Raw genomic sequence first — 22921 nt, 5'->3', positions numbered from 1 at the left:
TCGGGCGATCATCCCGGGTCACTGGGCGGCGGCGCGCTTTTCCCTTTCGTCAACCCGCAGCCACCTCCCGAATCGTCAGCCACCTCCCAACCTTTGACACGGGTCAAACTTCCATCTATTTATAGGTGGTTACCGGAACATGTATAGGTGAAGTGATGTGCCGTGATAGTCGCGATAGAGAGATTGTTTTGGTCTCTCTTTACTCATCTGCACCACACGAATTTAATTGATGTTTTTCCCTGGACTCTGCCTTTACTAAAGTCTCGAATCTAGATCTAGTTGTAATCTAATTGCAGGTTGCAGATTTAATAAATTGCCGACAGAGAGAGAGAGAGAGAGAGAGAGAGAGAGTGAGAGAGAGAGAGAGAGAGAGAGAGAGAGAGAGAGAGAGAGAGAAGGGGGAGGAGTAGATCTTGCGAGAACTTTCGGGCAAAACAAAATGGTGACCCGCGTAGTTCGGTCGATTCGAAAAGTGAAAGAGCCATAGCATCTTTGCAGACGATCAAATTAGCTTACTTTTGTGCTATAACGTCATTTTTTTCTTTGCCTTTGTCAATTTGATCATCCACACCGATAGAAAGCATTTCGAAATTAGGAAAAACAGGTCTTGTTTCACACTGGGTGAGAATAGCCAACGCTGGCAAGTCTCACCCGGGGTGAGAGGTCAATCGTAGGGTTTTTATTCTCACCCCGGGCGAGGATAGCCACTTCCTTACTTAAATGATTAGGTGATTAAATTTGATCTCTTTTTGACAATATAAAAGTCAATTTAAGCATCATTTCGTTAGAAAACAATGTGTTAGGTTTGCTAACTTCATAGACTTTGTGTTAAACAACACTTTTAACAAAACGAATCCTTACAAGCCTAGGCTTGGCCTTTGTAATCTCGAAGGTTTAGAAGTAGAAGAAGAAGAGTCTACTACTAGAGTCTAGTCCACAGAATTCTACACTTATAGAACGGGAACTGTACCACGTGACCTGTGAGGAATTGAAGACAGAAAACAATGGCGTCGTGAGGGCACTATTTATCGTTTTCGGAAGTAACCCTATAGCTTTTAAAGCAAGAGCGGCTTTTACAAACAAGTGAAAAGTGGAACATTTACTGTCCAGTTTGTAATTTTGAGTTACAGAATTCACTGTGCAACCTAGAGATTGGAATTAAGGTTTTAAATTGTTGTGTTTTTGGGTGCCAACAGAAAAAGCAGACATAGAGAGTTTATAAATATCTACAGAACTGAAAAAATTCGTAACACGGATGGGATTGTTCACAGCACTTCTAGATTATTAGCTTCCCACACACATTTTGCATACGCATGTGGCCTACGTAATTTTTTAGTAGCAAAACTTGTTACAAGAAATTTGTTTTACACTGAACATATTTTTTCACTAGATCTAATTAATGTTCTCAAAACATGTGTTCAATAATTAGCTTAATGTCGCCAGCAGAAGTAGAAAAAAAGGACGGACTTGCTTTTAAAAGAGATGTAGCTCCACCTATAAACTTTTTAAAAATCTGTAGAAACCATTGACTGGGATTTTAAAAAAAATATTGGGCTAGTATTTATTAAAGAATTTTCTTTAAAGAAATTTCTAGAATAATATAGAACCTATAGATGTGTACAAATTTTTAATGTTTGAAAAAAATACTCATCGTTTAAGACGAATTGATATAGATCTAAGTCATTGTGTAAAAGTAAGAGAATCTAGATCTAGGTGTTCGATAGTTCAGTAGCCTAGATATTTGATAATAAGTTGCGCATCAAATTTTTGACCGCATGCTACAGTAGTAGAGATAGCGTATTATTTTCATCCGAAACATTCATTTCAGCATCCATACACCTTTTTGGGCCTTTATAAGCACATGTAGTCCTACTTTAATTATGTTACTTTCATAATTGTTTTTGAAAGCATTTTCAATTCCTTTCACTTTCACTTCCCACGCTCGGGCACATATAATTATGATTATAATTTAAGATTCCAAATCTGATGAATGTATTATTAAATAGAGTAAAATGCTGAGTTAGCCAATGATTGCAATGCGCGATATTATCAATTATTGAATTGTAACAAGACTTCAATTTGATCCGTAACAAGAGACCACTTATTTTTTTATACATGTTCATGAATGTGTGTTTGTTTACTGTGAGCGGGGATTAAAAATTAAAGGATAAAGATTCCAGATCTGACGAATGTATTTATAAAATAACGTAATAGTGCTGGGTTAGCCGATGCCTTGCGATACACGCTTTAATCAATTAATTGAATTGTAATAGGACTTCGATTTGATCCGTAACAAGACACCACTTATTTTTTCTTATACGTGTTCAAAAATGTGTGTTTGTTTACTATGTGCGGGCATTAAAGAATCCAGGTATGATGAATGTATTTATTAAATAGCATAGGCCTATAGGGAAGGGGTGGCCAACGCATTGCGATACGCACTTTTATCAATTAATCGAATTGAAACAGGACTTCAATTTGATCCGTAACAAGAGACCACTTATTTTTCTTATTCGTGTTTGTTTACTGTGTGCGGGGATTACAGGGGGACAAGCCCATCCCCTCGACATGTGATCCAGGGTATGGGGATACATTTTTCTCAAAATGCGCACAGTTCTGAAATCCTTGACCAGTGATCATTCACCATGGAACTCTTTCTGTTGTGACTGTAGACACAAGTTTCTTCATTATCACGTCTGAATGAGCCTATCATTCATGCATTAGAAATCACAGTCCCAACACACAGAAAATGACTTTGAACATATATTCAGGAGACATAGGCCTACCAGTTCCACTCTTGTTTACTTTGTTTTGCATTATTGGCTTTTATGTGTAAACCAATATTTTGAGGCCTTTTCTGCATTTTTGTGTTTTTGGCAGCATGTACAATAGGCCTGTGTATTTTTTGTGCAACCGACACATTCTCCAATCTCTTGTATTTGTTAGACTCGCACGTGCTTTAAACAAAGCATGAAAATTGTTGTACACTACTGATGCAAATACAGAGATGAATTCTTAAAATGAGAAATAATACATTTCCTCAATATGAGCTCAATTTATTTATCTCTTTCTAGTAAATTGGAGAAAAGGCTTATATTGTTCTTTTTTGCTTGCTTTGGATGGCCTTTTAAGTTTAAGACAATATTATTGTAGTGAGCATGTTACTGTCAGCGTCCCCTTTATCGTAGATCTAGTACATGTACTTACCAAGACTATATCTAGATATAATTTTGCCAACAGAATTAATGTTCATAATTCGTGTTATTATCAAGTGTACTGTGATTGTGAAGATCTTTAGTAGATCTAGAGATCCAGATTTATCTAGATCTATAATAGATCCCATCCCATCATAAAAAAACCAACAAACCAACTATACAAATACAAAAACATTTTGTAACAATGCCAATAATGTACGAGTGGTCCGGTATTCTTCAATCTTCCCTTGCCAATTATGACATATTGTTGGCAATAAAAATGTACTAGACTATTTCACTATATTTCCTCTTCGAAGAAAGTTTTAAAATACTGATGTAAGGTGTCTTCCAAGCCCTACCACTAGCATCAGCGTGCATAGCAACGCGAAGCCTCGCTGTGCGGCGGAGCCAAAGGTGCCCTCAACAGGCCGCCATGTTTTAGTTTCAATTCCTCACTGCGAATCGGCGATCGCAAAGAGGGAGCTCCGCTTCTATAAGTGTAGAATTCTGTGGGTTTACCTAAGCGTATTGTTACGCAGTCTGAGTTGGCGGCAAAACATCCTTTGTTTAGCGAGGATCTCAGGTTCAAGGGCTGCTCCGTTAAGTTGAACCTCGCCAAGCTGTTAGTGAGGTTAAAACAGCTTAAAAAGTGGCTTTCAGTTTCCCAAATCTAACCTTGATATCTTTGGGTTGTCTTTAATTGCACATGTTTAATATGCTGTGGGTTGTTTTATAGTGTTCCTTGTTTTGTTTTCGTAAGTGTTTTACGGAGCTTGCAACTGCATAAGGTATTGGTATTAATATGAGTGTGCGGGACACATTCAACATTTTCAACTTGGTAGGAATTAATTTTGAATTTTGCCCTGGTGGCAGCCGAAGCCTACTCTTTTCGACTTTGGACCGCCTAGGGATATTTAACGTGCTCAATTTGCACACTGGACCTCCGAGATTTTCCGATATCTTAGAAGGCTAGGTGTAAGATCTTACCTACCCCAAGATCCGGGATTTGCCTGAAAGAGCAGAACGGAGGAGCCACGGAGTAGCAGTAGAAAGACTGCGGAAAGTTAGGAGCCCAGAGGAGAGGGAAAAGGAGGGGGGGGGGCAGAAAGTGGAAACAAAAACAGATGACAGAACATGGTAAGAGAGCAGGAAAGGAGGGGAAAGGAGAACATTTTCGAGAAGAAAAATTTCCGTCTCTGTCAGGTTTCGAACCCAAGACCTATCGAATGAGAAAGATGAACACCATAACCTCTAGACCACGTTAACGAGGTTCGATGGATCACTTTAGGCACTGTATTGGATAGCAGATTTGCACAGAATTTAAAGTGCGGTTTTGAGTGTTTGTAGTTTGAATCTGGATGTTTTTGTAATAAATTTTTTTTTATTGTGTAGCTAAGTATCAAGAATTTAGAGTACAAAACACGATATGCACAAAAATTCAAGTTAGCGAGTTTGCATTAGAGCACTAGCCGCCCCAATGACATCATGTATGATACATACGAGGGGTGTACAAAAAGTATTTGGTCTAAATATAAAAGAATAAAGATACAGCTTTGTAACTTGGCACACATAATTTTATTTCTCTACACCAAGCAGACTAACGCATTTCTGTCACCTCTCTTTGACCTTCAACAGTCCTTGAGAGAAATATGACCCAGAATGGGCCCGTAACCTGTATTCAACAGCTTCAATGGCGCCCTTGATGTCATGGAAACACTGTCCTTTGGGTGATTTTTTAAGATAAGGAAATAGGAGAAAGTCTGACGAGGGGGCTCGGTCTGGTGAACAAGCTGGGTGTGGCAGGATTTCAAAGCTGAACTGTTTTGCTGTCTGGGCTGCTTGTTGTGCTCTGTATGCAAGAGCGTTGTCATGCAGTGGGAGGACCCCATTAGTTTTCCACGCCTTTTCCTCACCAATTCGGACCGCAATTGTATCAGAAAACCCGAGTAGTATAAATTCATGAAAAAAAGGGAACACATTACTTTTAAAATGTTACTATATGTGTATCTTGAATGAAATAGGCCTACTTACTTTGAAGTCTCTATGAGACTCATCGACGGCTTCCTTCCTTTCCCCTCCATTACCAGTTTCTCTTCCCGTGCTGGACTCGCTGTCAAGAGCTCTCTCTACAGTATATAGAAGCATCACCTATTTTGTTTAGCAAAGTTCAAAGCGGGGGCTCCCGTGGTCTTAGAGGTTATGGCGTTCGCCTCTCATTCAATAGGTCCAAGGTTCAAAACCTGACTGTGATGGAACATTTTCTGCTCTAAAATTGTCTTCTTTCCTGCTCTCTAACCATGTTTTGCTGTCTGCTTTCGTCTCCACCTTCTGCCCCCTCCCCCCCCCCCCTTTTTTTGCCCCCTCCTCTGGGTTTCTGACTTTTTCTGCAGCCTTCATTCTGCTACTCCTCGGCTCTTTCTTACTGTTGTCTTTCAGCCACACCCCAGATGTTGTAGTAAGTAAGGTCTAACAAATAGCCTTCTCTGATAAGGGCAAAAATCTCAGAGGTCCCATGTACAAATTGTGCATCAAGTTAAAGATCCCTTGGTGGTCCTAAAATGGATAAGAGCAGGCTTTGGCCACCACCCTGGCAAAATTAAAAATTCCCACCAAACTGAAAATGTCCAATGTGTGCAGCGCGCTCATATGACCTTCTGCAGTTCCGAATGCCGTAAAACACTTACAAAATCAAACAAAGTTCAAAGCTTAAACTATACAGAGGAGGGTAACTTACAGGCAGTATGAACTTTCTTCCTGTTCACTGGTACACATGTACACCAGGTACACATTGCCTTGACACTTGAGACAGCTGATCTCCAAGTCTTTTCTGTTCAAAAGAAAATTTAAAAAGGTATTAGGGTAAATTTTTACTTTCACGCCCACACACAGATGAACCTAAGCTTTTGAGAGTTAAACTTTTGTATTTTTGGCTAAATACGAAAATAATTTTATCAAATGACTAGAGACAGATTTGACAATGCTTATAATAGTTCCAATGAAAGTTCCTGTTGCATAACTACAAATTGTTGTTATCGATCCAGCAATAGCTGAGCTCTCGCCCATTCAGACCAATGCCATGCAGTGACGAGAATGTGGTAGCATCAATATATGTAGAGTGGAGAATTAGGCTACGAAGAAAATTTTGAAAATTCTTTTGAGTTGCTATGGTAACGGCTGCCATATTGGAAGTCATATATATAGAAAATGTACACATTTCTAAAAAATCTGTCCCGAGGTTATAAATGATTTTAAAATATTACAATAAGTGGTTTTGCAGCCTTATGTGGCTGTTTTAGTGGATGGACTTGGAATTTTTTATGTAGGAGGACAAACTTTTTCAGAATCGAAGTCTAAACTAGGTGAATACTTTGACCACGAAAATCTCAGATCATAACAACGGATTAAATTTATAATAAAATCATTTATTCAAGATGCTCTTTTGACTTCACTACTTATTACATTAGAATAATGATTCATTTATCAGTAGCCTATACCAAAAATTATGAAAATATCTTAAGAACTTTTCGAATGCTAGATTTTTTGTGTTCATACCCCCCTTGAAAGAGCCCATTTTGAGGAAAAAAAGCCCTTAAAGTTTTCACGCGCAAAACTTACTGTACGTTGTGTCCAAAAGAAATTTGAAAATGTAATCACTCAGTCATCGTGTTAAACCCTTGCATTACCCACTCATGCAGCATACCAATTTAAAGCTCAATAAATTCTTCATCATCTGGCCCATTGATATTTAATCTATTTTAAGAGACGCCCGAGATATGGTCATTCAAAATTGACCTTTAAAAAATCAGGCTTGGCAAAATTGTGCGAATACAAAGAAACGTAAATTTGTCTTTGCGCTTTTGTTGAAGAGTATCAATATTGATCGAATAGCGATATATTGCATGCCTAATGAATGGAAAATTTTGTCTTTGCAGTAAACAATATTTTATTACGATATTTTGTCTCGATAGTTTCAAACATAACGGAAAACAGAGCAATCACAGATAGATTAATACCACACAAAACGTGGACTCAACACTAATTGTGTTCATTGTTATTTTGTTTAGGAACCATTGGCTTTGTGTTGTGCACGAAACATTTGGGCATCAATTCTATTAAATTTTGGAGTGATTTATCTGCCATTTCATTTCAAGTGTCACAGAGAGTTGCAAACTAAGGGTCTCAATTGGGGGCAAAGTCGTTTTTCTCCTGCTGCTGTTTTATGGGACTTCACAATACATACCTCTAAAGGATTTATCGGGGCTGTTTACTTGTAACCACTCCGACGTTGAATTGATTTGGTTTTTAAAGAATTCTCTAATGGCATTGTCCCTATATATAAGAAAAAGCCTTGTTTGGCATGGGGGTGACTACTTGAATGACACCTTGACGAAAATAAGGGTAAGACATTAAATTCCAGCACTTGTGCGATGTAGTTCACTAAACAAGGCATCCGGCGATTCTTACGAGGGCGGCTGTGTTCATCACACCCCAGGCCAACCAAAACCATGACAGTTTCGTGGCCTCTGTTCCTCACTGACAGATACATGTAATTGTGTTCAAAATCTTACACGGTCCTGTGAAAAAGAGGTTTCGTGCTCGATAAGAAACCAACAGCTCCCGAACAAAAACAAAATTTTAACTAATGAACACAAGTAACAGTTAAGTCCAGGTTTTGTGAGGTATTTGTAACTGCTCTGTTTTTCAATATTCGTGAGTTTTCTGTTCAGGTCTTAGTTGTTGATGTTTGGAAGCTCTGAAGGGCGTGGAACATTCTTTTGCTAATGCGATTTATGTAGTCATCTTTTACCATTTCAAAGTCATAAATATCATAAAAAAATGAGCATCTGATGAGATTTGGCATCTCCGTCACACAACACCCTGCTGTATACTAAACGTCAGTGTTGCGTTGATTTTGTGAATATTGTTTCACTTTCAGCCTCCATAGTTTTTGCACTTCTTTGAAGATTTTGCTGGCACTTTATTTAATGGTGGATTCTCAAAGGCAAAGTAAAAAAGCGCATGTCCATCATTGTCACCTACTTCTGTATCTTTTTTCATTGGTGAAATTTTATTTTTGGCAATGGGGTGAGGAGCAAGTTCATCCTCATTCTAAAGTTTCCTCTTCACTACTATCACACGCACGATATGTTCCTCACTATACCTACACCACTAGTGCCTATCAATGTTCGAACTATCGTGTGATGTGCTCAAGAATGTCGACGATGCCATTGCAGTAGGCTGTGGTAATCTTGAGAAATTCAGGCCAGGGCATCAAAGTATTTTGGAAAGTTGTTGAAAAAGCATTTTCTGAGCTCCATAACTGTTGAAACTGGGGTAGTGCCGAAACAGCACTTTCATCTCGTTGATTAGACGGTAGCATCAGCATCAGCAAATGTCATTGGAGTTGAAGGAGGCGATTACGAGGCTGAAACAAAAGAATGAATTGACTGTAGGGATTGATCTAAACCCTCTATCTATCTGTCTGTCTGTCTGTCTGTCTGTCTGCCTATAAATATAAACACAAGCACAGTTTTGGTGTAGAACAAAATAAGACAGTAAAGGGAAAATTGACTAATAATAAGGAGTTTCTCAGATAAGGAGACCTGGCGTTAATATTGAGAGCTTTCGTTTTCAGTTTTTGTTTCGTAGTTGCAAGAAAAAAAGACACCCGTGCTATCAACTTTCCTTTTCTTTTTATCTGTATAAACATGTATACATAATATAAAATACACTTGCAAATAGCAGGAATGAAAGAATAAATCTGGTTCTGGGCCAAAGACACAACACACACACACGCACGCACACACACACACACACACACACACACACACACACACACACACACACACACACACACACACACACACACACACACACATACATAGAGAGAGAGAGAGAGAGAGAGAGAGAGAGAGAGAGAGAGAGTAAGAATGAGAGAGAGAGAGAGAGAGAGAGAGAGAGAGAGAGAGAGAGAGAGAGAGAGAGAGAGAGAGAAGGAAGAGAGGAAGAGACAGAGGGAGAGAGAGAGAGAGCAGAGAGAGAGAAAGAGAGAGAGAGTGTGTGTGTGTGTGTCTGTACAGAGAGAGAGAGAGAGAGAGAGAGAAAGAGTGAGAGAGAGAAAGAGAGAGAGAGAAAGAAAGAGAGAGAGATAGCAGAGAGAGAGAGAGAGGAAGGGGGGGGGGGGGAGAATTCGATGTGATATTATCCTTCCACTTACTTTCCATCCACGCTGGTGTCTCACTCTCAGCATTCAAATTCGGTTGTTCATCAATGTCGACCCTGTTGTCTCTCAGGCTTAGGGAAGGTTGATGATTTAAGTCCTCAGCTGGTTCTTTTTTTTTCTATTCCTTTTTTTCCATCATTGATCCCTCTAAGTTTACAACGACGAAATAGAAACTTGTTATTGAAACTGTGAAAAAGTTTTCAGCTGAATTGTATACGTCTCAGTTTCTGCGCAATGAACCGCGAGAGCAACATTTGAACATGAGAGGAAAATGTCGCGTATGGGGCTGTAGAAGTGGTTTATGCCAGTCAAAAGGGAGATGGCAAAATAACAATATATTAGCATCTGCGTTTGTCGCGGCCGCGATTTTTGGCATTTTTTGGTCCGTGAATCGCGGCCGTGATTTTTGCATTTTTCAATAAAGACAAAAGAACAAAGCTACTTCATAACATAATAGACTTGTGCTTTGATGAGTGTGAAGATGCCCATGTGTTTCTATTTTCATGCAGAGAATATAAGTACATTACGTTATATACTATAAATTATATTACTGTTTGTCTTTTATTTTTCCCTCTTTGTTGTGTTTTAATTTGTTGGTGTGTTAATTTTTCAAAACATTGTTCTGATGATTTGTTTTTCTTTTTTTTTTTGCGTTTATACAGCGTACTTTCATTCAATTTGATGCTGTACCTACCCTTCTAAAATATAAATATGTTGTGTTAGAGCGTGTCTCCACCAAAACGGAATACTGACACTGGCACGCCCAAATTGTTTGTGATTTCGGATCATAATTTACATCTAATATCCCGTAGGCCTGCTTTTTCTTGAATTACACACTTTTAGGGTTAAAACAGCCAATCTTCGGATAGGTGGACACGCGCCCTAATTTTTGTGGTTATTTATCCGTGCTGTTCTAATTTTGATTTCATTCTGTTGTGAAATATTAATTTTTCACGATTTTATACTCTGGGTGACTACAAATGATATTCTGGATGCTTGAAACAAAGCACAAGAAATTCTTGAGCTTTAGATGAAGTTATCTCTATCAAGATATTGCTATGTCATGTACGTCGTTACAGAAAGTTGAAAGCTTGAATATTAATGGCAACTTTTTGGGCAACTTTTCCCACGTTTTGCGGGAACTTTTGGACCCCAAAAAAATGGCAACAAACGCAAATGCTAGATATAGATGTCCAAGAGATTCAGAAAAAAGCACAGTAGGTCAAAAGTGTCCCAAGTAAATTAATCGTAGAAAATGTCACTGATTATATGGGAGTTAGCTCTCTTCACTTCCCACCTGATGTAGGCTACGTTTGGCCGGGCTGGAAGATTTATGGTGCCCACAAAGCCTCCATCAATATTTCCAGAAGCACCACCATCATGTTGGGGCACACCATCTCCAGAACAGAGAGCAGTCACAAAAAGTTCAGCTTCTTCTAGAGCTGTTGATATTGATGAAATGAATGTATTTAAAGAAAGAGATGCCCTCAAGTTCGATTCATTTGATCAAACAATGGAAATGAAGCTGACAGCCATTGGCAATGCTGCAAAGAGTAAAGATTATAATATATTTATTGTCTTGCTCAGCAGAACTCGAGATGGTCCTGTTTTTGCATTTTCCATGATTGTATTTTACGGTTGTTCGCCATACCCATGACCACGTGAAGGGGCTTCATTTGAAGCTAATCGAATCGCGTCATGCATGTGAACTGTGCAACAAACCTCTGACAGAAGCTGAATTACTTGTTATTGATGATCTGACAGAGGGTGTTAACCATGTAAGTCATGATGAGAAATTGTGCCCTTTTTTACGTAGCTATGTTGCTTCAAAATGTATGGAGCTTCGTGGTGATAGTTGTGAAGCTACTGACGATGCTAGACAGCTACTTGATAGCATGAATCGTGGTGGGCTACATTTTCCGTCTCTGACCTTTTATGATTTTACATTCTTGGCCTATATTATGTTGCTGGGTTTTTTTTTAAACCACTGAAAAACTGCAGAAATAGATTAGTGGCGATTTTGTGGGACTTTCCAGAGACATTCCATATATATCAATGTTGTTATCGCAAAGAGTGCGCTGATGCGGTTGGTAAATATATATTCATGAAAAGATTTGCTGAGCAAAGTGCTTCGCGGAATGAAGGACAGGCGACGAAAACAATGCAAAGCTGTCCTCCCGATCATGAAAACAGTAGAAATCTAACTTTTTCAGAGATAAGGGACGGCTGACTGGGTTCAGTTACAACATGCTGTGTGTCAAATTAATTTTCTTTCATTTTTGTTAAAACATGTAGAATAAGAACGATGTCTCTTGTTTATGGTGCAAGTGAAGAAAAAAAAAGTTAACTCACTAGTGTAGCCTACCACGGTCTGTATTTAGTGGTAAATTGCGAATGTAATTCATTTTTATGTTGACAAATTAAACACTCTGTAACTGGTGTGATTTTCCTTTGTAAAAAGAGCTTATAAACTCTAACAAAAGTGCTGCAGCAACAAAAAATGGAATGAATTTAAGCAAGGTTCGGTGTCATCCAGTCTAGTGAGTACAGAGCGAGAATGCTCCATCACCCGCTCCAGCGCACTTGTCTATGGCCGCTTTTGGCATGGACAGAGTAGCCACTTCCAACAACCCCCCCCCCCCCCAAAAAAAAACCCATAAACAACCCAACTAGAATCCAGATCTAAAAATCTACTGAGACCAGCTCTACTCACACCTAGATTCTAGAATCTACTACATGTAGATCTAGATCTAAGCCGCAAGGTGGTCCGGTGTCCTGTGTCGTCACCCGGTCGGTTGATCAATTAAATCGTGCGTGCGACAGTTGAGTGGGGCCTCCTATTATACTATATTATTGAGAACGCGGGCGTTGGAATTCAAAATGCAATTGTTTCTTTTCATTTTCAATTTCAGGATTAACAGAGTGATAATAATGATAAGAATTAAGATGGGAGTGCTTCTGAAAACGACCCTACCCATTGGCATCCTACTGCTGGCTTTTACACTGAGGGTACATTCACTTCCTGATGATGATGATGCTGAAAAAAATAGTCACGACGCGAGCGACGAGCAGATTTACGAGAATGGAAAACACTGGTACTACAGGTAAATGTCTAAGCAACCTATTATCATGGCAACGCATCCTCCAACTTCCAGTTCCAGTTATTTTTATATTGTAGATGTTTTGAAATGTACGCTTCCAATTACACAATAGATCTATCTGTATCATTGTGGAGGCAACTGCTCTCTATAAGGTCTTATAATAAGGCCAACCCAGGCCGAAAGAGATACAATGCCCCAGCTAGAATCTATTCAATACAGATTCTAAACACATGGAGATAAATTGTAAAAGAATAATAATTATTTAAAAAACCCTCCCCGCACAGGAATTCGTCACACAATCATCTTGTCACACCCCAATTTCAATTATGTATGACGAAATGACTTCTCTCTCTAACTTGGATGCACCCCCCCCCCCCCACCCCATCACACCAATAAAAGCAAATCTACAAAACTCACCCAGTTTAGAACGGTGCAGTTGATCAATCAGGTAGGCATGCGACTCGCAACCGCTCCCCCCCCCCCCCCCCCCCCGGCTTTCCACATATATACCACTCAACCATCCCGCAAAAATTGTGATTTGCCACAATGCGCGTTTGATGTTTGCACGTGTGTGACGAAATGACTGTCTCCCTTCAACCTTGTGCAGACTTGCCAACCTGTAGGCAATTGCGTATTCTAGTACGTAAAACTGTCAGCATTACGCAAATATGTGTCAAAACGATCAAATATATATGCATCTTTTGATCTTCCAGTAGGCCTGATTATGATCAAAAAAATTGTCCCAGGTCTCTTCTTCTCTTTGTGGAAGTGCCTGAAATATGTCGGTGTTGCCCGATCCCACTTAATTCAAGTACTCACCGTGAGATAAGAATACGCGAGCAATTGCCAAAATTAATTAGCATTCGATGATATAATTTTGTCAGCTCTCAGGCCTTTGTTCAGGCGATGTCACAAAATGAGCATTTCAATTTTTTAAAAATTCATTTTCTAAATATTAGCAAAATCGTGATTCCTCAGCCTGAAAAGTTAGCAAAATGAATTTAGGGGGTTGGCAAGTGTGCTTGTTGATTTGGAGTGTGACAAGATGACTGTGACGTCTTGACTGCTCTGGTGTGACGAAATGACCGTGTGAGTCAGTGTGACAAAATGACTAGTACCCATGGTGAAGAGCCAAAACCGCTACAATACGGCACAGATGTCAGTAGCCTGCTGCCAGATGACCACATTTAATTCAGATTTTGATTGATTTGGGAAATAACGTAACATATTATCAGTCCCATCAGTTCCATTAAACCGATTGTTTTGGTCTCAGTGCAACCTAATTATGGGTGGTTAGTGAGTGCTCTCTAGTACTACTAGTGTGATTTGCTCACCTTCTTTCCTGTCAAACTATTGTAGGCCTTTATTATCTCCGCGGATCATTATCATTTGATTCTTGGCTATCTCTGGTTTTAGCCCCAAGAGTAATGAATATCAATAGTAACTTTGTATGGGTTAGGGGTAGGGGTAGCGGATTTCAGGATTATAGGGTAGTATGGTGGTATAGTAATCATTAGGGTCAAAACAAACCGGATTGTCATATCTTAAATAAAACACTTTTTGGGGTAAGTGTTTTACGGCGCTCGCAACTGCATACGGTCATAGAGATCTATGAACGCGCGGGACACGCCAAACATTTTCAGTTGGTAGTACTTGGTAGGACATTTTGAATTTTGCCTGGGTGGCAGCCGAAGCCTACTCTTATCCATTTTAGACTACCAAGGGATCTTTAACGTGCACAACTTGCACACGGGACCTCCGAGATTTTTCACCCTTGTCCGAGAAGGCTTGGTGTACATCTTACCTACCGTAAGATCAGGGATGTGGCTGAAAACTGAAAGACAGCAGTAAGAAGGAGCCAAGAAGAAGCAGTAGAAAGGCTGCAGAAAGAGTCAGGAGCCCAGAGAAGGGGGCAAAGGAGGTGAAGGGGTGGGGGCAGAAAGTGGAGACGAAAGCAGATGACAGAATGTTCTTAGAGAGCAGGAAAGGATGTGAAAGGTGAACATTTTAGAGACTAATGTTTTCCGTCGCTATCAGGATTGGAGCCCGGAACTTATTGAATGAGAGCTCTAGGCCACGAGAGCCCCCGTCATATATTTGTATGGAAATTTTATATTGTTACTCTCTAAAAGCACATCAGATCTAACGGGGGAACTCTTTTATGACATGTGTTGCAAGTGTCGTAAAACTTTTGCTATATAAAACTTAACAAAAAATAGTTTTACCCTAATTGATCTTGATTATTACAAGTCTATGGTTTTGCTTGACGCGACTCCTCTAGGCCGCGCTGTAATTTGAAGCATGGCACTGGCACAAATCCTGTTAATGACATTTATTAAATTAATATTAGTATTATTAGCCTCGTCACTCATGAGTCACTGAGTCGGTGGGTCCATAGGCTAGCTGAAAGAGCAAATGACTCAGAAGCCTAATTCTTCATCACTGCATGGCATTGGTCTGAATGGGCGAGAGCTCAGCTATTGCTGGATCGATAACAACAATTTGTAGTTATGCAACAGGAACTTTCATTGGAACTATTATAAGCATTGTCAAATCTGTCTCTAGTCATTTGATAAAATTATTTTCGTATTTAGCCAAAAATACAAAAGTTTAACTCTCAAAAGCTTAGGTTCATCTGTGTGTGGGCATGAAAGTAAAAATTTACCCTAATACCTTTTTAAATTTTCTTTTGAACAGAAAAGACTTGAAGATCAGCTGTCTCATGTGTCAAGGCAATGTGTACCTGGTGCACATGTGTACCAGTGAACAGGAAGAAAGTTCATACTGCCTGTAAGTTACCCTCCTCTGTATAGTTTAAGCTTTGAACTTTTTTTGATTTTGTAAGTGTTTTATGGCATTCGGAACTGCAGAAGGTCATATGAGCGCGCTGCACACATTGGACATTTTCAGTTTGTTAGGAATTTTAAATTTTGCCTGGGTGGTGGCCAAAGCCTGCTCTTATCCATTTTAGGACCACCAAGGGATCTTTAACTTGATGCACAATTTGTACATGGGACCTCTGAGATTTTTGCCCTTATCCGAGAAGGCTATTTGTTAGACCTTACCTACTATAACATCAGGGGTGTGGCTAAAGACAACAGTAAGAAAGAGCCGAGGAGTAGCAGAATGAAGGCTGCAGAAAAAGTCAGAAACCCAGAGGAGGGGGCAAAAAAAAAGGGGGGGAGGGGGCAGAAGGTGGAGACGAAAGCAGACAGCAAATAATGGTTAGAGAGCAGGAAAGAAGACAATTTTAGAGCAGAAAATATTCCATCACAGTCAGGTTTTGAACCTTGGACCTATTGAATGAGAGGCGAACACCATAACCTCTAAGACCACGGGAGCTCCCGCTTTGAACTTTGCTAAACAAAATAGGTGATGCTTCTATATACTGTAGAGAGAGCTCTTGACAGCGAGTCCAGCACGGGAAGAGAAACTGGTAATGGAGGGGAAAGGAAGGAAGCCGTCGATGAGTCTCATAGAGACTTCAAAGTAAGTAGGCCTATTTCATTCAAGATACACATATCTGAACATTTTAAAAGTAATGAGTTCCCTTTTTTTTCATGAATTTATACTACTCGGGTTTTCTGATAAAATTGCGGTCCGAATTGGTGAGAAAAAGTCGTGGAAAACTAATGGGGTCCTCCCACTGCATGACAACGCTCTTGCACACAGAGCACAACAAGCAGCCCAGACAGCAAAACAGTTCAGCTTTGAAATCCTGCCACACCCAGCTTGTTCACCAGACCGAGCCCCCTCGTCAGACTTTCTCCTATTTCCTTATCTTAAAAAATCACCCAAAGGACATTGTTTCCATGACATCAAGGGCGCCATTGAAGCTGTTGAATACAGGTTACGGGCCCATTCTGGGTCATATTTCTCTCAAGGACTGTTGAAGGTCAAAGAGAGGTGACAGAAATGCGTTAGTCTGCTTGGTGTAGAGAAATAAAATTATGTGTGCCAAGTTACAAAGCTGTATCTTTATTCTTTTATATTTAGACCAAAGACTTTTTGTACACCCCTCGTATGTATCATACATGATGTCATTGGGGCGGCCAGTGCTCTAATGCAAACTCGCTAACTTGAATTTTTGTGCATATCGTGTTTTATACTCTAAATTCTTGATACTTAGCTACACAATAAAAAAAATTTATTACAAAAACATCCAGATTCAAACTACAAACACTCAAAACCGCACTTTAGATTCTGTGCAAACCCGCTATCCAATACAGTGCATAAAGTGATCCATCGAACCTCGTTAATGTGATATAACAATGTTTTATAAGGTTGAGCAAACAACGATACCGGTACACACGCGCACAGCAATCCCATTTCTAAGAAAAACTCTCCAAAATACAGAAAGTGCCATTTTGCTCCCAGCTGCATTTTCCACCTTAACAGCTCTCTTGCCGGCCATAGGAACATTATGGGAAGGGGGGGGGGGGCTCTCATGGTCTAGAGGTTATGGTGTTCATCTCTTTCTCATTCGATAGGTCTTGGGTTCGAAACCTGACAGAGACGGAAATTTTTCTTCTCGAAAATGTTCTCCTTTCCCCTCCTTTCCTGCTCTCTTACCATGTTCTGTCATCTGTTTTTGTCTCCACTTTCTGCCCCTCCCCCTCCTTTGCCCTCTCCTCTGGGCTCCTAACTTTCCGCAGTCTTTCTACTGCTACTCCGTGGCTCCTCCGTTCTGCTCTTTCCGGCAAATCCCGGATCTTGTGGTAGGTAAGATCTTACACCTAGCCTTCTCAGATATCGGAAAATCTCGGAGGTCCAGTGTGCAAATTGAGCACGTTAAATATCCCTAGGCGGTCCAAAGTCGAAAAGAGTATGCTTCGGCTGCCACCAGGGCAAAATTCAAAATTAATTCCTACCAAGTTGAAAATGTTGAATGTGTCCCGCACACTCATATTAATACCAATACCGTATGCAGTTGCAAGCTCCGTAAAACACTTACGAAAACAAAACAAGGAACATTATAAAACAACCCACAGCATATTAAACATGTGCAATTAAAGACAACCCAAAGATATCAAGGTTAGATTTGGGAAACTGAAAGCCACTTTTTAAGCTGTTTTAACCTCACTAACAGCTTGGCGAGGTTCAACTTAACGGAGCAGCCCTTGAACCTGAGATCCTCGCTAAACAAAGGATGTTTTGCCGCCAACTCAGATTGCGTAACAATACACTTAGGTAAAGCTCATACATGTACTTTAAAAAAAAATTTAGTCTAAGGCCCATCACAATACATTGACAAAACTTGATTGCCTAATTTTTAATATTAACAATGTTAGACAGTTTTTTTGTCTCGCCTGCAAAATTTTAAAATTCGAGTTAATGAGGTTCCAACAGCAAGAGAGCCGACGATGTAAGCCACAGTGCAGTCTGTGTTTTATTGAGCGAGGGATATCAGCACTGCTCAGCAATACTCTTCAATGGTTACCTGTCTAGAACACCAATTCTGATACAGTACCTGGCTTAATTTTTGGCTATAGTTACAGGCACATTATTTAGAAACAAAAATATTTTGTAAGATATAATTTCAGAATTAACATGTTTGTGAACCCCTCAGGCCCTGTCCTTTTGGATACTACCAGAAGAAGAAATGGCATCAGAACAGACAGTGCGTGCAAAACACCTCCCTCACACAACCAAGGTGCCCTGATGAAATGTATTTTGACCAAGATACACAGGTAATACTGCATATTGTCGGCAAGTTGTTCAACAAGCCCAGAAAGCAAAAGTAATTGACGTGATCATGTCAGGGACAGTACTGTCTATATATATATATATATATATATATATATATATATATATATATATATATATAATGTGTGTGTGTGTGTGTGTGTGTGTGTGTGAGGCAGCGTGGTGGAATCAGGCTCTCGTCAATTTTTGGACACGTCAATTTTTGGACACGTCAATTTTTGGACATGTAGAGTTATTGGTGTCATCTTAAAGCTTGTTCACTTGTCTATATGTCGATGAAAAAAATATCCATTTATCTTGAGTACAAGTTGAGATGTTTTCGAATGAAGGAGGTGGAGGTCACCTGTTTTCAGACGTAAAATTTGTGAGAAAATGGCCGCCAAAGATTGGTTATTTCCTTAGCTTAAGAGTCCGTGGGAACTGAAAATTTACATTTTTTGGGAGTTTAATCAACGTTTTTAAGAAAAATCCGTACAGAAATGAGTTCTTTAATGGGCATGAAAGGTGTTGAGCCAAAAAACAAAAATTTCATAAAAATTCACAAACTGCGGAAAAATGCAAGTTTCTTCACTTTGATTATTTTGACGAGAGCCTGATTCCATCATGCTGCCTCACACACACACACATATAATATACCTTGCACACACCGTGACTTGTACTTGACTAGAAATTTGTTAATATTGTACTTCAAGTTGGCTTCCCAGTTTCTTACATCAGACATGTTCAGTAATGTATGACCGCTGAAATTTGGAGTCTATAAATAGTTCCAAAGAGGTTAGGGGATCAGGCTAAATTATCTGCAAAGCAAGCTGACTGATTTGCACAAAAGCAAAATTAATCAAACTAGGTGACAAAGTCTCTCAGAACTGTGTTACTGATAGATCAGGCAGTAAAAGTTGTGCACATAGAGTCCCTCAAATAGTGTTTAATACCATCCCCCACCCTTTCCACCATGCACACACTTTTAAAATGAGCGCAATTAATTTCTCCAGCGGTGTAGTCGGTGTCCACAGCTATGTCCACATGGAATTTCTAAGCTGAGAAAAGGATGTAGACAAGATGGGTCTATATTGTGTTTATCGACTGTCCAGAAAAGGACTAACAAAAAATCATATTGGTTGTAAGTATAATTTTTTGCATTTTATTTAAATTCTTTTTTATCTGGTTTCTCTGGACAGTCTAGAGGAGAAAAGGAGATTCTATAAGCACTTATTATGATTCATGAGAGTTAGCAGTCATGCCATCAGTGTAAAAACTGTTTGATACTATCTACCTCTCTTGTTGATGTTGAATGACATCATGGGGAAAAGTAAAGACGGAAACTCCTGACTCAAAAGAAATCATGATATGTGCTTGACTTAATTGCAAATTATTAGCCTTATAATGTGACCACGGACAGTTTGCTAGAAAGAGAACTTATATTACATGCTTTTTATATACCTAAACACCTTAACCTTCTGGCTAAGATGAATACTAACCAACTAACCAACCATGCCTTAGACTCAGAGATACCTGAATATATCTATTTTCCCCCTCTTTCTTTTTTGCTGTTTAGTTTTTCTGTTTCAAATTCAATGTTTCCTTAAATTCCAAACAATCTTTCCTGTTTGAAGGAGTAGAAGAAAAACATTTTTGATAACAGCTTTCAGAACCTTGTCTCCTTTCAACATGTTTGTGCATTACAAAACAATAATAAAGATTTTGCAGTTTAAAAAAAAAAATGTTTTCACACAATAAAAATCACAAAGTTCAGGCAAAAACATGAAGGTAAATAATAGGTATGGGCTCTCTCACAAAAGTCTGCCAGAGAAAGTTTCCTAGACTTCATCATAATCATAATATTATGAATCGCCCACCCCCACCCCCCTAAAAATAATAAATAAATAAAGTCAAATTGTACATTGAAGTCCTTAAAACTTATATTTTCATGTTACTCTTCAAATCAATTTACCCTTCTAGACATTTATATCTGGTTGTAAATTAATTAAATGTTCCATTGTTCGTCACGCCTTTTTTAAAACATAAATGTACGTCTGTTTTCCCTATGTCTCTCTTTCTGTATGTTCGTCTGTATGTCTTTCTATCTGTTGTTATGCAAAAAAAGATCATTAAGAAAGACTATACGACAAATTGTATAAAATGGTAATATTTGTTTGGAAACGTTTTTCTCAACTTTTTGCATGTGCAGAAAGAAATGCTTTCTTGGACAGTATTCATTAGTAGTATTGCAAACTTAAATGCATTAAAAATATTTTTTTAAGTGATCAAAGTTTGCCACATGCATAGCAATATTACATGCTGTATCATTTTCTGAGATGAAAGTGAATGTTGTGGACAATCTCTATGCGAAGAAAACTATTTTATTTTTTAAGAAAAAGTCATTTGAAAATGATGTTCACTTGATATTAAAATTAAGAAAAAATACCCCAAAAAAGAATACATGTCCAGAAAAATCAGTTCTGTAATGTTTTAAGTAAACTTTGCACTGTTTGTGCTTGTTGTCATTTTTAATGCTATGTCTATTCTGCAGATCCCGTTCCACGAACTTTGTAGTCGCTAGTGCAGCATAATTAACTCCCGCCTTTGCTTTTAAAATGTAACCCTGCTGAATAATGGTTATGCTAAAGTCTGATTACAAGCTGTCACCATATCTTGAGAGGTAAATTATTGTCTGTTATGCTCTTTCTGTGTCATGAATTATCAGGCATGTTCACAAGGTGAAAAGAAAAACATTTATGCATCAGTGAACTGCACAGAAATAAGAATTAAAGGTGTCTGTGGTCCAGTGGTTACGCTCTTGGACCGTTAGGCTGTGAGTTCGAATCCTGACGAGGCCGAAATTTGTGTCCTTGGGAAATGCACTCTATACAAATTTTCCTCACTTCACCCAGGTGGAATGGGTTCCCGGCTATGGACGACAAAACATCTTGTCACTTTGTTAGTGTTTTAGCGCGAGTAATCTGCTGCTTGCACTGTATGCTTCCCGGGAAGCTGAGAATGTTTCTGAATGTTCTTGAGTCTGCAAGGGTAGTAATAATTGTTAAGTTCACAGAGCTTAAGAGTGTTGATATGTGCAATATAAATTCAGTACGCCTACATGTAATTACTATTGCATTATTATCATTATAAAGTTGGGTCCTTTTCATTATGTCCACAAAGGGATAAACTTCCTTTTTTTTTAGCCTTTTGTTTCCCATAGTGGTGAATACATGTAGTCTATTCCAATGTCATAACCAATTTGCACACGTTGATCAATCGAGTCTTGACTCTATTGAGATTAAAGAATGGTTTTTAGTTTCAATAAAACATCATAAGACCCAAGGTTTTTAAATCATATTATGCAATGTATGCTTTCCATTTTCAACAAGCTAGATAACTATTGTCATCATGCTTTAAAAAGTTGCTTTTGGTTGTTTTTTTTCCACTTAATGCACTTGGTCTTTTAAAAGTGACAAGCTGATTACTCATAAAATTGCACTGGCCTATTTAACCATAAAGCGTTTTGTGTGTAAGAGCATCATTAAGATAATGTATTGTGTATTTGGCAAATGTTTTCAGCATGTTTATCATCAACATAGCCTAAACAATGTACGAATTATTTTGAAATTTTATTTCTAGTAATGAGCAGAGTTTAACCTCTGTACTAGATAAGCGTTTCAAAGTTTTACACATTAAGTTCATTTAATACGTGAAGGCTGTAGGGTCCTTTGAGACTTTTCAGCCTGTTTGTCGAGTCCATTAAGTTTTCTTTTTTGTTCTTACTGATGGCTGTTCGGTATGTCCTCAAAATTTTAAAAGTACTCTTATTTATTGATTCTGACATTACAGGTATACAAGTTCGTCGGACTCAAAAAAGATTGAGCAAGGCATCAGCAATGAGACAGTGGTACCAAAACAAAAAACGACAACAGGGAGACAGAGAAATGTAGTCAGAGTCAGCAAGGAATTTGGAGAATCTGTGAAGACAAAAGGTAGTCTAACACCTTTCATCCTAACGGTAACATTCTTAGTAGTGAGTTGGATAATTTTTATATTCAGCTCTTTTAAGAACGTATAGCCCGGACACATAAAGACCAACTGTAACTCTGTCTTTAAGGTATGAGCAAGTTGAACTCTTTATCTCCGTGAGGTGTGGGGGGTGGTTATTGTGGTGCGAAATCTTATTTTGGCATATATATATATGTCACTAAACTGGTCTTTAAATCAAAATAAGTGAGCCTAATTCAATACCTCTTCATCTAATGAATGATTTCCTGGTAAAAGAAACTTGTTTTCGACATTTGCCAAAAAATAATTTGATGTTGAAGTCATCGGAAAGGAAAGTGCCCGAGCCGCTGTCAGCAGCTCACCGGCACAGCAGTTCCGACCTCGAGCCGTTGGGAGCAGCTTGCTGGAGATACATAGAGAAACTCGGATGCCGTAAACTTGGGTACAACGAACACAGATTGAATGGAAACTCGAATTCAATGTAAGATGAAGGATTCCCCTTTTTATAAGATAAACAAATTTTATTCATTAAAAATGTTGTTTGGTAAGTATCAAGCCCCCTTAATTGGGAGATCCGATATAGAGTCTATGCATCTTTAAACATTTTTTTTTTGGTGGTATTTATGAGTAATGAAACACGAGTTGACTTATAAGAGCATTGCGCAAAAGCGTATTTTAAAAATGTGTTAAGAATTTTTTGAGGGTTTAAG

The 22921-nt window shown here is 38.8% G+C and overlaps 1 protein-coding gene across 2 annotated transcripts in view; it reads left to right on the top strand.

Annotated features, from left to right (window-relative positions):
* The window catches only part of LOC101860641, a 26338-nt gene extending 3978 nt beyond the window's left edge, over positions 1 to 22360 (top strand). Inside the window, exons 2-7 of one of the 2 annotated variants that reach the window (XM_035969046.1) lie at positions 12330 to 12521; positions 15216 to 15308; positions 18088 to 18208; positions 19217 to 19344; positions 20755 to 20883; positions 22053 to 22360. In XM_035969046.1, coding sequence (XP_035824939.1) covers positions 12349 to 12521; positions 15216 to 15308; positions 18088 to 18208; positions 19217 to 19344; positions 20755 to 20794 — 555 coding nt within the window. In that variant the 5' untranslated portion in view covers positions 12330 to 12348 and the 3' untranslated portion in view covers positions 20795 to 20883; positions 22053 to 22360. The remainder of the gene's footprint in view (positions 1 to 12329; positions 12522 to 15215; positions 15309 to 18087; positions 18209 to 19216; positions 19345 to 20754; positions 20884 to 22052) is intronic. The other variant, XM_035969045.1, reaches the window with a different exon arrangement.
* Positions 22361 to 22921: the final 561 nt, after the last annotated feature.

The sequence above is a fragment of the Aplysia californica genome, unplaced genomic scaffold, assembly GCF_000002075.1.
Source record: "Aplysia californica isolate F4 #8 unplaced genomic scaffold, AplCal3.0 scaffold00109, whole genome shotgun sequence".
Taxonomy (NCBI): Eukaryota; Metazoa; Mollusca; class Gastropoda; order Aplysiida; family Aplysiidae; genus Aplysia; species Aplysia californica.
This window is presented reverse-complemented; position numbering and strand designations above follow the sequence as displayed.